Consider the following 17,020-nt stretch of genomic DNA (forward strand, 5'->3'; position numbering starts at 1 on the left):
AGCATGCCAATATCTACATTTCAGTCTGTGCTCTCTTTGGTATGCAATCAAATGTATTCTGCAATTAAAACTACTTTTGATCTTGGTGTTTATAAAGGGACATTTCTGTAAAGACATATTTTTTGATTCGATGTGGTGTTTTTTTTTAATTTCATTGAGTTTTTCTTAATATTGTCCTGATTTATAAAAATATATATTTACACTGAAATACCATCACATTTTAAACAGAATATGACCATCAAGGCGAAATTGTCCGTAAAAGACTGGACCTATTTACCCAGATGTATTTTTTTGTCTCTTTTTCCCCGCTACATCTTTAAATTTTGAGCAATTTTTTCCAATTTTGAAACAGAACATCTCCCTTGGAAGTTCCAATGTAAAATAAACATTATTTAGCACACGAACTGTGCAATTTGTCCAAATACCCGTTGCAATTATGATTACTAGTGCAGTGCCTCTTCAGGAGGTGGTATGTTTGGAGACCGTGCCCATTTTGAGTTGAGCCTATTGTTTGGACCCCGGAAGTACTTGACAAGTTGTCATTAACCATTTATCCAATCGAGTTGGCACTCAACACTGCACTCCCTTGGGTAATCAGCATTAAACATGTTGATTGGATCATCGTTTTTTGAAAAACGCCAGGAACAGTGATACATATAGAGTGCACATCTGGAGAAAGAGATTCCTTATTTTATATTTATATGATGCTGCTACAGCGCCACGTGTTGACAAAATGACACAAAATTGGTCATAGTCGCTCAGACAACATACTGTATCTACACTCGTCTCATAAAAATGGTTGCAGTAGCGCAAAAAAACAGGATATATGACGTTTATGGTTATAAGGGCCAGCTAGCAAAACAGTCAGGAACATCAAAAACACGAAACGGTGACTTTTCCTGGTTTGGTCAAAAGATGTCCTGTATCAAAACTGGTGACCATTGCTCAAGATTTAAAGAAGAAAATCTAGGTGGCAATAGGTTCAGGCGAGGCTTTCACGGATAGATTCAACTTGATGGACAGATTTTGTTTTTGAAACTTACGGTCCAAAAGTTTCAGGCCAATTTTTTTGTTATAATTTTACCATCTGGCCAAAAAACACCACATCTGGCAATGCACTCCCTTGGGGCCCCGGCAACCAAGTGTGAAGTGAAACGGATGAATGTGATGCACCTACAAACACACAGATTCCTCACATAATAGTTAGATTAAGAATTATTGTTGTATTAAAAAGGAGTATTCCTGCCATTTTAGTATCAGGGGCCTCACAAAAGGCAGAGGATAGAAGAAGAAGTGAGATAGTCTCTAGATAGTGTTTGTCAAGCTCATAAAACACTGGATCCTACAAATCACATTTCTTGTTATTGAACGCCTCTTTTAAACTAATAGACATTTCTAACAGGTTTACCATTATAAATGTAAAGTCTGAAGCCCAAGCCAAACATATATCAAAGCTATCTAATACAAATTAGAAGAGTCTTAAATAATACATGCGTACTCGCTGAATAACGTCTCACGGCAAATAAAACCCTTAGTATCTACAGTACAATTAAGTTCAGCCATCAGTTATTTAAAAAAAAAGAACAAAGTGAATAATTGATGGATTTTTATTAAATGCATTTTTAATACTCACACCCTCAGGCCCTCAACAGCATCATGATAAAATGTGTTCCCAGAGTCTCCATAGCTGTGACTGGGATTAATGCAGATGTGTAATCTCAGAGGAATGCACTTATCCCAAGCGCCAGCTGTCCACTGAGAGCAAGAGTCCTTTCTAATACAACCACACAAAGGCTTCACATAAGGCACTGTGCATTTACATAAGCCAGACACATTAAATACGTAATATCAACTCAGACAAAATGTAAAAAGGTGCTTGGTATTATCTTTTTGATCTCAGCTTGTGCGTGTTGATTGTGTTAATTATAAAATCACAGCTGATTATCAAAGCCTTTCTGAGTCTACAGTCACTTTTTGGTTTTGACCAGGCCTTTCTCCACCAGGCAGCGGTAAAACTCCTGGATGTACGTGTACACACACTTCCAGTCAGGCTCTTTCATCCGGATTAAGTCATCAGGGTCCAGCAGGGGGGGGCAGCCAGCCAGCCTCCTGCAGACAGACACAGAGACAAAACCACTTGAGACAAACTTAGATAAATAACTTTGTTTTGAACTGCAAGACAGGGCTGGACTGTGTATCAGACAAGATGCTCCTGCTTCTTCATATAAGGGAAGACGGCTCACTCTGCGGTGCTGAAGGCCAACTCAAAGTTTTCCTTGGGCTTGGTGGGGTTTAGGGTGTAGTACTCGAACGCATCGGGGAAGAAGCGGTGCACCAAGGCGCAGAAGGCTATGCCGTCCTTCCAACTTGAGGAGAAGTTTCGGATGTTCACTCCCTGAGTTGTTTCAGTTTAGGAGAAATAGTGACAGAGAATGAAACGTAAGGGGCAGAGCTATATTTAGCTCCACTGGGCAATCATTTACAGACAAAAAGACGTAGGGCATGTTTACCTCATATGGCTCTGTTTTGGCCCTGCACCAGTCCAGAAGCATCTGTTTGACATTTTTAATGTTGGGTGCTGCAGCAGGAGAAGGACATTTCTGGGCTGAGGCTAAAGCGGGACTGGCCTTGCTAAGGAGAAATAAAACAACAAATGCTTTGCTTGATACATTTAATTTTGTCCTTTTTTGGGTGAAAGACTAAACATATGAAGACTCTGCTTTGCAACCATCAGGCTCCTATTAGAAATATCATTAGGATTTACCTCACAGTTAACATTCAACTCAACTTTATTTATTCAGCACTTTTCATACAAGCATGTAGCTCTTCACAATGCAACATTAAAACAGCACAGAAAATAAGTAACGAATGCAAAAATTACAACAAAAAAATGTATCAAGCAAGCAAGACTAAAAATTGCAACATTTAATAAGACAATGTAAGATATAAAAAAGACACTAGAATAAATAAAAGCAAGGGATACAAATTGTTTAGTTAATTAAAATACAATTTCAGTTGAGTTTTTTGTTGTGATTTACCTATACTCCATGTAAATATGAGTTTATATTCTGAGCAAAGTGCATCTGTTAATGAAATAAGCCAATACTTAAAGTATTTAAAAAAGGACTGAAAAAAAAGGCATCAAATAACAACTAAATAAATAATTAAGGTCAGGCTAGAAAAGATGTGGTTCCTTTTATGATTATTTCCAAAACATCAAGTAACTTTTTGTGGATCTGGGTACTTAAAGGTACAGTGGTTGGATTTAGTGGCCTCGTGAGTTTGCAATACGGTTTGGGGCTGCAACTAGATATTATTTTTTATTGCTTGTTAATTTGTAGATTATTTTCTTGATAAATCAAATAATTGTTTATTCTATTAAATGTCCAAAAACAGTGAAAAACGTTAATGAGTGTTTTCCAAAGCCCAAAATGACGTCTTCAAATGTCTTATTCTGTCCGCAACTGATAAATAAACCGGAATTATGTTTCCTTAAAAATCTTCTAAAACCAAATAAATTGATTTTCCTAACAGTTGGCATTTCATTTAATCTTTGCAGCTCTAATATGGATCCATGTAAACAGTCCTTTGTGAAAATAAGGACCCTTGACCAGAAGCATAGATGGTATCATAGTTCACGTGTGTGTGTGTATGTGTGTGTGTATGTGTATGTGTATGTGTATGTGTATGTGTGTGTGTGTGTGTGTGTGTGGGCATATCTGGGATTAAATAAGCGCTATAACTGTTCCCAGACATTACAGTTAAAGACACCAAACATGTCAAACTAAGAACACATTTGACTCACCTGCCTGCTGATGGAGAGGCCTGGCCTGACGTCTCTAACAAGATGCAGAGAATCAAAAGTCAAGAATCTTCATTGTAAAAAAAAAACATAGCAGTATCACAGAGTGTCCGACATCTTTATAAGCTCACTGTTTGTTGGAGGCTGCTGGTTCATGGATGCTCTGCCGATGCTATCAGCCCCCCCGGTGGTCCCTCCTTTACTCAGCCCCTGCTGCCTCAAGTCCTGCTGCCTTGACCCTCGATCCTGCTCTCGCTTATCTGAGGAGAGAGGAGTGGTGGGACATTTAGTAATAGAGCAAAACATCAGCAGTTCATTGCAGATTCTATCATGGTAATTTGCATCAGATTTTACCTCTCTTTTTCTTGAGCAGGTCCCTTAATGCAGCACGTAAGATCTTTCTCTCTTCAAAATCTTTTGCATTATCCAGCTTAAAAGACCATTTGAGAAATGTTCAGAGTGTCAGAGGGGTGAATAAATATCATCAGCGCAGCAAATACCAAGGGGTGATTCATTGAATTAAACATGCAAGGTTTTCTGTGAGTTTTGTTCCCCTTTACACAAAGATAACTCTCCTTTTTCTTCAAGCACTGTGGTTAGAGACATATTTAATTCAAAGTCACACATCGGCTCACCATCTTGTTGAGAACTTCTTCATCTTCAATAGCAGACAGTTCTCCCGTGGCCACTGATCCATCATCAGTTTTTGATTCCATTTCTTGAGAAGCAAATCAACTAGTTGGTGCAAAAACACACTTAGGGTTTTGAGAAGGAAAAAAACATTAATGCAAAAACTTGGTCTGAATAACTATTGACAAGGTTTGAACAGACGAGATACTTTGTATTGTTGCGTGCAAATGTCACGAGCGGAGCATACAATCACACTGTGATCATTCAAATATAAACAGTTGTGTGAGTCACAAAGTGAGTAGCCTTGGAAGGAAATGTTTGTCTTACTGGAGAACCTCTCAGTGCATCTCAGGCCCCGAGTGCACCAGAGAAGGGCCAAAAACACGTACAAATATAGTAATGTGGCGGAAAAAGACCGTAGAAGAATCTGATAGCAGCGTACAACTATGTGCTCAGACACAGGGGGAAAAGGAGTGGCAGGAAGCGTAAAGCACAACATGGGAAGAATAAAGCAATACAAGTGTGAGAAATAGACCCTGATGATGTGTGTGATGAGGTGCAGTGTCACCCACCTGTTTCCAGGGTGCAAACTCTTGCGGCTCCTTAGAAAGTGTCCAGCCTGTCCTGGGTCCTTCAGAGTTTACTGGAGAGCTGTGAGATCTCAGCCCTGACATCACACCTCACACCGCAGCGCTTCATAAGGATGCATGTTTGGGGAGCGAGTGGAGGCTGCTTACATGAACCACCCAAGATGGGAAGGAGAACGAGGAGGAGGAGGAGGAGGAGGAGGAGGAGGAGGAGGAGGAGGAGGGGAGATGATTCTGTCCCCCTCAGCAGTCTCTCCTCCTCTAGTCCCTGCATCCTCGATGATGTCATGTGAAATGTTGTGGGGCAAAACCTTTTTTTTTTCTTCACACTTTTTAACGCTTCATCTGGAGGCTGCAGCGTGAAACTCCTGTGACTGGGAAACAACGGGTTAAAAAGGTTGAAAAAAAAAAGTGAGGAGCACTGCCTTATTCAGGCAAAAGTCTGAGCAGTGACCACTCTGTTTACAGAAACAGAGGAATCTGAGGACAGGGGGCGTACACACACTAACACACACACTTAAAGAAACACAGTTAGCAAGTGACACTTTTTAACGACACCAGTCAGTATTTAGTATTTAAATTCATGCAGATTTAGAGAACAATCTAATAAATCGGAATTAGACAAATTGCTCCACCTAGTGGTGAACATGCAGAGCTGCTTAAAAATAACATTTGGATGCCTAACAACAAAATGTATTTAACAAAGAAAAAGTACTATGACAACTGTTAGGTTGAACTGCAGGAGATTTGTTCACGTTATAAAGATTGAAAGTTTAATCTGTAATGAAAATACCCTTAAATTGCAGCCGTAATTTGTACAGATTTCATCAACTCAATGTGGTAAATGTATGTAATTTCATAGTTTCACTTGTAAATGGCAAAAAAAAAAAAAGAAATCATTAAAAGGTAAAATAGCATTTAACACCATCAGGCCATAAACATGTATTTAGAAGTTAGATATTTCATTGACATTTTTGAAAAACTAGGATAGAAATATGAATTTAAACTTTAACTGTAAAACATTTGAGTCAAAGAGGTTGTTGGTTTGGTAATTGTTATTGTATTTTTTATTTCAAGCATCTGCAGTGTTTATGAAACGGCCATTTCTTTACCCCTCAACAGAAGCACCAGCCGCTTATGGCATTCAAAGTATGGATCAAAGAAATGGACAAAAGGACAAATCAAATAACTTCTGTCTTATCTACAGAATGTCCAAATAAGGCATGAGGCAAACGCTTCATTCTTGAATCAGTTAAACCAGCCATATATGACTATAAAATACACTACTATCATAAAATAACTATGTACACCAGACTAGCTTTTCAAACAGTTTAAACCAGTATTTACACAGGAACCGTAGGCTTTGAAGGCAGCGTCTTCGTAACCTCTTTAAGTGCAACAGTTTCTTTGCCCCACACTCATAATCTACTCAACATGATGTACATGAAGGCAAGCAGCCACACTCCCACAAGTTAGTGATTGTTAAAAGAGGTAAAAACTAAAAGATGGAGTCCTTGGACACAACATGAGAGTGTTTTGAAATATGTTCTGTGGCCTACTGGACACAGTGAAATCATTCACATGCTGCAGTTCTATTGTGGTGGGTGTCAAGCTGCTTGATCTCAGTCTAGTAGTTCATAATAAAAGAACACAGGGCATAACAATTCCTATTTAACATCTGAGGTATTCAATCATGTAAAACCAGTGAAATGATCTGCTGTACACAATCTTTTAACTAGTTTTGAAATATTACACCCACAAAACTATTTATCAAACTGCAAAATAAAATATTTTCGTAAGTATTCTCCCAATAACTGACTGAGGAAAAAGTGTACATATGATGTTATGTAATTGCATGAATGGCATCCTTGATATTTTAAATATGGAATAGTCAAATATGTAAGCAAACAATGCTGCCTGCAGTTATTTTTATGGCAAACTATAGAGAAAACGTGGCGGGTGTCATAAATTAAAGAAACCTTGACGTATGGCTTAGTTGTTGTCGTCGTCTTGTGAGAAATCAAACTGCCAGTGAGCAATGAACGTGTTTGATTGATGACAGAACAAATATTTCGCACAGTGGTACCAGAAATTTTATGGAGACATTTGGCACAACGTACATGTCGGAGGGATCGTAACAGACTTTACTGTAATGTTAAAACGTATGCATGTGCAAGACACATCAGGACCAACCAAAGAAATATTAAAAGCGGGATAAAATGTGTTTTGTCACAAAATAAAATAATGTCAGTAAAATGATTTTCAAATACTGAAAAAAACAAAAAGATAACACTGTTCAGCAGAGGTCAGTTTTTCAGGAAGTGTTCCCAACTTTAAGAAGATGTCCCCGGCAGAGAGGGGAACATCAAACCTAACAGAAGATTGGATTTAAGAAGCAACCTTAAAAAGGACATCTTAATTGTATTTCCCCTTATCTCTTCCACTGGGACACGGCAGCTAAAGTTGAGTGACACTCCTTAGAGAACTCGTGAACCTAATTATTGAGGAAAGCTACAGCGAGGAGGAGGAGCGCACTGATGGAAATAATTGGATTTATTCTACAGAGACTGCCTGAGAAAAAAATCTAGGCCTCAACTGCAGCCACACTGAGGGCGATATGTGAGGACAAACCATGCAGACCTCTTTCAGTTCAAATGTGCTTCAGTAGAGGAAAAGAGTTGAAAGAGTTGTCTCATTGCACAATTACGTTGGCTTTGTTCATCGTTGTAGCTTCTGCCTCTGAATATAACGTTTAGTGTCCTTATCTAACAAGCTGCCTGCTTCACATAACAATACAAAGAAAAAAGAAAAGCTGCCAAAACCCCAGTCCCTCACGTGGCAGGGCCAGGTGAATGTCAGGTCACAGTACCATTCAGATATATTTTTAGTACAAATTGTGCCGTTCAGATTTTGACGGAGTGATACACACCAGGCTCTCTGCAGGATCCACGACCGCCGCCCAAAACACGCTCAGAGCCCTCTGTCAATGAGAACATGTTCACAGTGGAGGAGTATGAGTGACAGTGTGAATACCTCATGAGGTATCAGACCGTTTGGTGTGCTCATGCATGCATATACCGCTACAGGCTATGGTTGGGTGGCCTACAGATGAAGGAGAGAATTCAACCATCACCATGACAAGTAAAGGCAAGCTCTTCCTCTCTAAGCACTCGTCTTCAGTGTGACCAGAGAAGAAATTAAGGAGGATGTTAAGTCAAATAGAATAACATCATAAGTGATTATGGCCTTATAAGGTCACACTCCCTCTGCTGCTGCTCGACACAAACGGTAGACAACTACAGGAAGAGGCTTTTCATTTCATCCTTCAACTTTTTTTATTCTCTCCTTCATCCTCTCTGTTCAGTCTATCTTATCCTCCCGTTTCCCGTCTGCTCTCGGCTGAGGGTGTGTCGGTTCAGATTCACTTGTTTTGTCCACGTCCTCTCCGCTTGTAGTGTGAGAATCCACATGTTCAGACTTTTCAGCTTTGGCTTTGCGTGCGTCCATGAAGCTTACGATGTACTCTGAGTTCTGATAGATGAGCATGCCGGATAACGTGAGCACGGCGCCGGCGCAGCTCAGGGCGGAGAGCTCGCTGCCGAAAAGCAGCTGAGACAGCAGCAGGTTGCCCACCACGCTCAGGTTGCCCAGGATATGCAGAGTGACGGCGGAGGTGAGCGTGATGACGCAGCAGCTGGCCAGGTTGTACATGACTGAGCCCAGGCAGCTGAGCAGGATGAAGACCCACAGGTGGCAGTCGTAGTGAAACGGGGACTCCAGCACTGCCCAGTTCTCTAAGGCCAGAGCGGCCACCGCCAGGATGCAGAAGCTGGGAATGGACATCAGGTAGAGCAGGAACACAGAGTTGATCTTCTCCTCCTGGAGTAAGATGCCTGAGGAGACAGACACATGTTTTCAGCCATTACAAAACATGATGGTGTTGATTGACTTTGATAGTGTCATGTGTAGACTTTGAACAACTCAAGGTCTGTTATTTGTTCCTCATATGCTATTGTGAGGGTTACTTTACATTTCTACTGGGCCCTGTTACTTCTAAAATCTATGTAGAAAGCGTTTGATTGGACACAGTCAGTGGTAACATACAGTAGAAATAGGTAATACATGTATTTAATGAACGTTTTATTATCCAAGGCATTGTCTTATAAAATTGATATATAAAGAAAACCTATCTGCTGTGGTTGCAGGTGACCTATTTACCCGACAGAGTTAAATGTAAACTGTATTTGGCAGATGAGAGGCACTTGTGTCATTCCTTTACAAAGAGTAGTTAACTAATAAGGTAAGCTGTAACAACAAGTGTGAAAGAGGATTGCTAATATGCCATTTTCACAACCTTAGGTAACACAGAAATATCTGTGGCGGTTAAAAACATGAACGTGTTTATTGACATGGACAGTGTCATGTGTAGATCAAGTCTGACTGTAAGGTGTCCGTCATTCACTCGGGGTCTGAACTTAAGTTTTACCTCCACTGCCACTGTGGAGGTAACGGGTGTACAGGTGTGTGTGTATGTATATATATATATATATATATATATATATATATATATATATATATATATATATATATATATATATATATATATATATATATATATATATATATATATATATATATATATATATATATATATATATATATATATATATATATATATATATTTGTGTATAGATATATAGATATATATATACACAAATATGTATATCTTGTTATTTAATTATATATATATATATTTGTATTCTTTTTATCTTCATGATTGGGGGAAACAGTATTTGGATCTCTCTGTCTTCACACACTAATTGAAAGATTCACAATAAAGTTCACTTGACTTTGAACTGAACATTTCTACTGGCCATTTCTTGTTTTTCATCTGGCGCTTCCAAAATCAATGTTGAAGGTTTTTGTTCTTTATACACATTATGACTTAAGTTTTTAATGTTTCTTTAAAAAATGACATTTGTAATTTAAGGATAAAATATCAGCCATTGTGGAAGGTGACCTGACACAGTCAAAATGTACAAGTGCTGATTATATTCTTATATTATAGGTTAATAAATGTTATTTTACTTGTATTCTTTGTATTCTTGTGTATATTGATATTCCATGTGTAATATCTGTGTTTCTGTTTCTGCCATGACAGGTGATTTCCCTACGGGGATAAATAAAGGCCCATCTTATCTTATATTCCCTGCGTGCACTACAAAGCGTGCACTACAAAGCGTGCACTACAAAGTGTGCTCAAGAGAACTAAAATATAATGTAAGAACAAAACGTCTTTTACACAACCTTAGGTAAACACAAAAACATACGCAGCAGTTACAAAAAGGATCCAAAAGACACAGAAAATGTCAAAGACAAAAGTATTTTTTCTTAAACTGCATTTCCTACTTTGAAGAAATTGTTAAGCCACTCAAAAGCCTGTAAAATACCCGAAATACCTATATTTTAGTAGAATAATTACAGAGGGTTCCAGCATGCTTCTAGTCAAAACAACAAGGACAGACTCTTCTCTGTGAACTCAAGCCAAAGCTATGAAGTTGTCTGATAAGCAGGAAATTATGCAAATCCAGTTTGGAACCTTACATGTATCATGGGTCTGGACAAGTAGCACATCTATACAACATCTTTATGTTTTAGTAAGAACTCACGTCACTGTTAACACTTCGAAGTGTTCACAGCTAGTGGCAAACCTGGGGAATTGCGTTAAACAAAAACATGAGCACTACCAAAGTGCGTCAGAGGTAAACTTATAAGGGAATCAGAGTTACAACAACAACAACATGTGGAGATGGAAATAGATTTTGGAAACTTGAGACAACCTCTAGATCAGGGGTTTTCAAAGTGTGGGAAGGTGAGCCTCCCCCCAGAGAACATAAGAACAGAACATTATTGCTATTATTATTATTATTATTATAATTGTTGTTGTTGCTATAATGCAGGTGTATTCAATTGCATTTCAAAGAGGTCCAGTAAGAGAACATGTCATTAAATGCTCTGTTTTCGCTGTCTACCTTTCTCTTTTTTGAGCACGCCATTTGAAATGACTCAGAGAGTTTCTCTCTTCTTGTCTCGTCTCTGTGTGTGTTTGAATCTATCGTGCTGACTCACTGACTGCACCCATTTGATTGGCTGAGTAGCGTTACCTCCTTAAAACATTAAACAATCACTTTTTTAAAACCTGTTTTAAACATTTTCAACCTCGTGGATAAATCCTTATAATGCTCCCGGCAACACACTGAACGTCAACATTGACTCCTTATTACACTCACCCCTACTTTAGTGGGAAACCCGCACTCACACAGGTAGGTGGAGGCAGGGGCGGACTGGGAGTAAAAATCAGCCCTGGAATTTCACCCAGCCCAGCCCACACCAATTGGTAGAGCACGGTAGTGTGCTGTCAACGGGGGGGGACACTCTGTCGCCTGTCAGCGCAACTCAAATGATGCCGTTTAAAAACATAAAAAATAAAGGGCGGTCCCGGCCGTCAGCGAACCGAGCTGGCCGACGACGGACCGCTGACGGACCGCTGACGGACCGCTGTCGGCCGGGCGTTCTGTGATTCTCTAGAACACACACATGGAGGTGAAGGGAATTAGCACTTTTACAGCCTTTTTGGCGAGTTGGGGGAACTCGGTCTCCACAGACAGCCAAATGTGTGCAAGCGTCACTTTACTCATCTTTTTCTCATTATTTTTTTCTCACGCTGCGTCTCCCCTGAAGCTCTCTGGCGCCGCCCCCCCCCCCCCCCCCCCAAAGTGTGGGGCGCCTCACACTTTGAAAACTGCTGCTCTAGATAGTTTGGCAATTCAAATCAAAGGTAATGTGCAGCAGCTTCAACCTGCTGGACCTTGTTTACACATTCTGCCTCCAAATCCAAAAGCAGGACCTCCTTTTTTAACTTTTTTTGAAGGCAGAAGTTACATTGCCTGTTAGTGAAGCACATGTTTAAAGTCTTGTGCTGTGTGTCACTGAGCAGCTACACTGGATTATTTGAACTAATGACCCGATAGTCACAAGCCTGCCTCAGTAATTGTGACGCGAGGTTCCCCCCCCCCGGCTCCTCGAGGTACCAAGTATGTAGCCTTCCAACCTTCTGGGAAAAACTGAATAACTGCTTTAGTGTTACATAACCATTTAATACAGGAGCTCTATATATACACACCTTGATGTATGTTGAGAAACTCATTACTTGCTTTTTTTTTCTCTGGTAACTACAATGTTATGGAGAGTAATTACATGAGAAAACCTTATCCTCTACAAAATAACTTGAAGGCAAATCCTGCTACAAAGGCTTTCCTGAGAACACAGAACATTAGATAAATGAGTACATTGGATAATTGGCAATACTCAGCCTTAATAACATTCGTTCAAGAAAGGAATCCTTTTCTTTTTCAAGAAATCACCTAAACTATTGACATACATGCAAGGTCAAAATGTTTGTTTAGTAATCAACATCCTCTTTGTTTTTACCAGGATTATCCAGCAAGTACAAATTAAACAAAAAAAAGATTATTAATTGACAATGAATAAATTGTCGCGAAATGTTCAAATGTTACCAGATCCTATACTTTACAGTGATTCTGTGCGTCTCTTCACCAAATGCAGTATGTAACAACAAATAGTGTCCAGGGGCCGTATTCACAAAGCATTTTATCTTACCGATAGGAGTGCTCCTAACTCGCGCTAAAACATTTTACGTAGGAGTTTTTTCTTAAAAGTTATTCACAAAGCCGCTGAGACCTACTCATACTAAGGATAAATCACTAAGAGTGACGCGCCGTTGCTATGGATTACGTTGATTCTCGTGCATGAGTTTAGAAGCGGTCAGTACGGTGATTGGTTGTTCAAAGCAGGCGGTCTCGGTGAAACTCATCCGCAACATCCCACAAACGAGCCCACTAAATCACCGAAAAACAAGGAAATAGCCTAGGCTAGAAATGTATTCCTATCAAATAGTTATGGACAGTGCAGTTAGCAGAATACACGCATGATGACAAGTTTGTGCAGACCACGATAATGACGTTGTATATGCACGTTAAAGAGAGAGAGAGCAAACAATACAAATACGTAAATTGCATTAAATCAAGGGGGCAATTAAAAACACCCTGCAAACTATTATCCAATGAGCATATTTCCAGCACTTAAACACTTTCAATAACAGCCCATACCCCCGTTCAAGTCCCCCTATCATGATGAATGAAAACAATCTGCGTGTTGATGGAATGTACTTTCTTTCTATTGACGAACACGTCCTCATCTTTTGATGGCGCAATTATTTTTATGTGCGTCCCGTCAATAGCACCGACCGCACCGGGCATACCTGCAATTGCCATGAAGTTGGCTTTGATCCTGTGTAGTTGATTGTCCAAAGGAAACCGGATAAACTGTTGGATGATATGTGGTCTAGAGAGAGCGCTGATGGTTTGGTTTATGGCACGGCTGACTGATGGTTGCGATATTCCTAAATCGTCGGCATTGCAAAGTTGCATTTTCCCTGTTGCTAAATATCGTAGTGTTGCCAAACATTTTATTTCCGGACTAATTGGGTTATTCCTGTTAGTCGGGGATGTTATTGCATCCTGCACTAATTCCACAACAAGTTTGATACCCTCACGATTTAGCCTATATCTCTTGATCAATTCACAGTCTTCCATTGTCTCCAAAACATTTCGTCTCGCAGCCATTTTCAGATTATTTGTGAATAGGTCTTACTGAGTTAGGAGTCCTCTCGAGGACTTTTAAGCTCTCCTAAACTTAGGTGCTACTTTTAGGCCTAACATACTTTGTGAATTGCTCTTAGTGAATAAAATTAGGAGTCCTAAATTTAAGACTGACACGCCCATTATGTTTAGGAGTTTCTCCTAAATTCGCCAGTTAGGAGCTACTTTTAGCCCTAAGATCCTTTGTGAATACGGCCCCAGAAGCGTAGGGGACAAATAAAAGGAAACTCTATCTAAGCTTAACTGAGCTGATGATGACTGAAAAGGTTCTTCCATTTCTTTCATAAACCAGCTATGCCGGTCAGACCACGGATCAGCATGTACAGTCTGTCTATTGATGTTTGTATAACGTTCCCTAAGTAACCAGAAATTATGCCAGTGTGACTCTCCACTTTAATGTAAGGGCGTGTTACTGAACTGAGAAGAGAATCAAAAAAGTTCCAGGACCATGTAGGAGAGGGTGAGGCACTAAAAATAACCTCTGATGTCTGTGGCATGAGATGAATTTTCCAGTATAAAAAGAGTATTAAAAGCTGAAAAAGGAAACTTTCTATAGTGACAGGAAAAAAACAGATAACTAAATGTTAACAGTCTGAGGCAGGAGAATGAAGAGGCTCAGTTGTACTTACTCTGCTGAATGGTCTTGACGCCCCTCAACATGGTGGCTGCAAACACAAAGAAGCAGCCGGTCCGGTCGTACTGGACCTCTCCCATGATGCTGAACGAGGCCCCCAGGCAGATGGGCATCATGGCTGTGTACTTGAGGAAATGGTGTTGCTTGCCCAGGATCAGCGTAGAGATGGCCAAAGTAAAGATCGGGGTGGTGGTGTAGATCATTTGCGCAAACGACAGCTGGACATAGTTCAAACCCATGTTCCCAAAAGCGATACTCGCACAGAAAGTCAGACTCAACAGGAACACCTTACATTTTGCACTGTGGGTCAGCACCTGCACTGCAGACTCTTTATGGCGGATCACTTGCAGTTTGATCAGCCCATAGTCCACCACTATAGCTGTCAGCATGTGCAGCGCTGACAGCAGTAGAGGGTACCTGAAGTTGTACACGGCAAATATCCATTTGTTGAGGCTGGAGATGGTGGTTCCGGTCACAAGCCAAACAATAACAGCTGACAGCAGATGGAGAGTCTCTGCGGGTGGCCTCCTCCTTGCTCCCTCTGGCAGAGTCGCCTCGCATTTTGAGAAGCCATCGGCGCTGATCATGTTCTTATCATTGTCCTCCCTGGAAGGAAAACACATGTCATATCCAATTAAAATTCATGATCAAACCGGCATTGTTGTGGCAGTAAAACCGGTTAAATAACATGCGACACAGCTATCTGTCCATCCTCTCGGGTGTTAGCCGGTCTTTGTTATTCAGTGAACCTGTATTTTTCAGCACCGCCTATAGACACGTGTTTCTATTTTGCATGACGGGCTGGTTGTGTAACTTACCCCGCGCAGGCAAAATGACATATGCCGGACCAGCAAGACAGACAGGGGGGGAGGACTGAGGAGGGCGGGCTGGAAAACAGTACGTCCCGTCTCCCCATAAGAGGACCGAGGGATTGGTTACTATCCTGACATTCAGCAATGGACTGACGCGGACGATTTCACAGTGTTGCACCAAAAGACCCAGCACTGAAGTAAACACCATAGGCAAACTAGTGTAATAAATGTAGGAAATGTAATAAATACCAGACAGTGCCCCGCCGCCGCAGCTGACAGAGGTGATGGTTAAGGCTTTAAATAGCAGCTTACTTCATTGCCCAAGGAGATCGTGTGATTTATTTCCCAGCACTGACTGTAGCAGAGGGAAACCCTGACAACTCACTGTTGTTGTTCATAAACACAGACCAGCTCGGGGTTTATTTTGACACAGCATAACATGTAGCTAGCTATCGGTTTCCTGTTTGGCGCCTCGGTAACCGTTAACACAAGAGCACAACCTTTTCTTTTTGAGACATAATAAGATAAACAAGGTAGATTAGGTTAGCTCACCTCTGCTACAGACTGTCACTGAACTCCAAACATGTATGAAGACAACTGGATACTGAGTCGGAGACAGGCTCTGTTAATTCCTATGAGAGTCGCTCAGTGGCGCATGAAGCCTAACGTCGGAACGACTGTAGATTCAGAAAGTACCCGGATAATCCGGGTACTTTTGTTTACAGAGCATGCTCACTTCAGTTTTCCTTAAACCCCTCCTCCGATCTCCCGCTCTCGGTCTATGCTCTCGGCTCAGTTCTTATTTATATACCCATGAGTCAAATGAATGGAGAGGTAAAATAATCATGGATTCAGCTTTTGGCGCATTTTAAACCCTAATATTTTAAATAAGGGCCATGAAAGTGTTCATGCATGAAGTTTAATTGGCTTAAAAATAAATGTTAGACAATGGGAAAGTCTTTTTGGGCTAACATGACGTCACGTTAGTTGTAGTATCACCGTTGTGCCACAATGACTATTCCAAAGATCGGCTTCAACGATCAGTGCACTTCTGAAGGCAGATGTATGACTGCGGCTCAAGCTAACAGCTAGCAGTAGGTTGCTACCTCAAAACAACACCAACCTTCACTCTGGCTACCTGACACGGTGTTGGCTTACATTTGTATAGTCAACATTAGCAAAACTACAACTGCGCTCACTGACATTTTCTTAGAAAATATGAGGTTTTTACCTTGTTCTTCGACGAGTACCTCCACAACACTGTCAGCAGCAGCATCCCTCATAAACCTCCGGCTGTGGGTCACAGCCTGACAGCACGTCAGGCTGTTCGAGGCAGCGGACGCGCTTCAGTGTCATTGGATGTTCGTTTTAAAGGGCAATGCCAGTTCAGGGCATGGTGCAAGCTGAATGCAACCTCAACCGCAAAATGCAAATAATCACAACAGAATATGAAAACATACAGTAGCTAGCAACATCTGGGTTTAATTTACATAATGCTAATAATGACCTATAACAGATAGTGTTAATTACCTAAACAAATGAGAGATATTAGTGCATTACCACACCATCCAATTCAATATTCCCTCAACTTTACACAGTGTAATGACTTTTAGGACATAGTTTGTTGAGGAAACAGGTTTGTTAATCATACTGTTCAGGGCGTTGAGTAAAGCTTAATGCAAATATATGTTCACAATTCAAATGTTCATGTCGTTTATGATACCAGTTCAGTCAAGTGAAAGTATAAATCATCACATAAACCACGATGAATGCAAAATGTGTTTACTTTTTCTTGCTAAAATTCACCAGATGAT

At 40.4% G+C, this 17,020-nt stretch overlaps 2 protein-coding genes across 5 annotated transcripts; both read right to left on the reverse strand.

Annotated features, from left to right (window-relative positions):
- Positions 1 to 1,591: 1,591 nt before the first annotated feature.
- Positions 1,592 to 5,912, reverse strand: smtna (smoothelin a). 2 transcript variants are annotated; one of them, XM_079657760.1, is made up of 8 exons: positions 5,005 to 5,912; positions 4,438 to 4,537; positions 4,157 to 4,232; positions 3,934 to 4,062; positions 3,806 to 3,839; positions 2,511 to 2,631; positions 2,244 to 2,395; positions 1,592 to 2,109 (listed from the first exon to the last, which is right to left on the reverse strand). In XM_079657760.1, the coding sequence occupies exons 2-8, from the start codon at positions 4,516 to 4,518 to the stop codon at positions 1,968 to 1,970; spliced, it is 735 nt and encodes a 244-aa protein (XP_079513886.1). In that variant the 5' UTR covers positions 4,519 to 4,537; positions 5,005 to 5,912; the 3' UTR covers positions 1,592 to 1,967. The 2 variants fall into 2 exon arrangements, with proteins under 2 accessions (XP_079513886.1, XP_079513885.1); XM_079657759.1 differs by having other exon boundaries at positions 4,438 to 4,557.
- A 144-nt stretch (positions 5,913 to 6,056) lies between these two features.
- On the reverse strand, positions 6,057 to 16,575 carry slc35e4 (solute carrier family 35 member E4). 3 transcript variants are annotated; one of them, XM_079657757.1, is made up of 3 exons: positions 16,438 to 16,575; positions 14,390 to 15,000; positions 6,057 to 8,912 (listed from the first exon to the last, which is right to left on the reverse strand). In XM_079657757.1, the coding sequence occupies exons 2-3, from the start codon at positions 14,979 to 14,981 to the stop codon at positions 8,380 to 8,382; spliced, it is 1,125 nt and encodes a 374-aa protein (XP_079513883.1). In that variant the 5' UTR covers positions 14,982 to 15,000; positions 16,438 to 16,575; the 3' UTR covers positions 6,057 to 8,379. The 3 variants fall into 3 exon arrangements, with proteins under 3 accessions (XP_079513883.1, XP_079513884.1, XP_079513882.1); XM_079657758.1 differs by lacking the exon at positions 16,438 to 16,575 and adding an exon at positions 15,759 to 15,911; XM_079657756.1 differs by lacking the exon at positions 16,438 to 16,575 and adding an exon at positions 15,213 to 15,382.
- Between the last annotated feature and the right edge of the window lie 445 nt (positions 16,576 to 17,020).

The sequence above is a fragment of the Notothenia rossii genome (genome assembly GCF_949606895.1).
Source record: "Notothenia rossii genome assembly, chromosome: 11".
In the NCBI taxonomy this organism is placed as follows: Eukaryota; Metazoa; Chordata; class Actinopteri; order Perciformes; family Nototheniidae; genus Notothenia; species Notothenia rossii.

Excerpts from the sequence above, each read along its gene's own strand:
- smtna (XM_079657760.1), bottom strand. The coding sequence starts at position 4,518 with ATGGAATCAAAAACTGATGATGGATCAGTGGCCACGGGAGAACTGTCT. Across the intron at positions 2,632-3,805 it reads GCCTCTCCATCAGCAGGCAG|CAAGGCCAGTCCCGCTTTAG; the intron begins GTGAGTCAAATG and ends ATTTCTCCTTAG. Across the intron at positions 2,396-2,510 it reads CCAAAACAGAGCCATATGAG|GGAGTGAACATCCGAAACTT; the intron begins GTAAACATGCCC and ends GAAACAACTCAG.
- slc35e4 (XM_079657756.1), bottom strand. The coding sequence starts at position 15,310 with ATGGGGAGACGGGACGTACTGTTTTCCAGCCCGCCCTCCTCAGTCCTC. Across the intron at positions 15,001-15,212 it reads TGTCATTTTGCCTGCGCGGG|GGAGGACAATGATAAGAACA; the intron begins GTAAGTTACACA and ends TTTTCCTTCCAG. Across the intron at positions 8,913-14,389 it reads CGTCAAGACCATTCAGCAGA|GCATCTTACTCCAGGAGGAG; the intron begins GTAAGTACAACT and ends CTGTCTCCTCAG.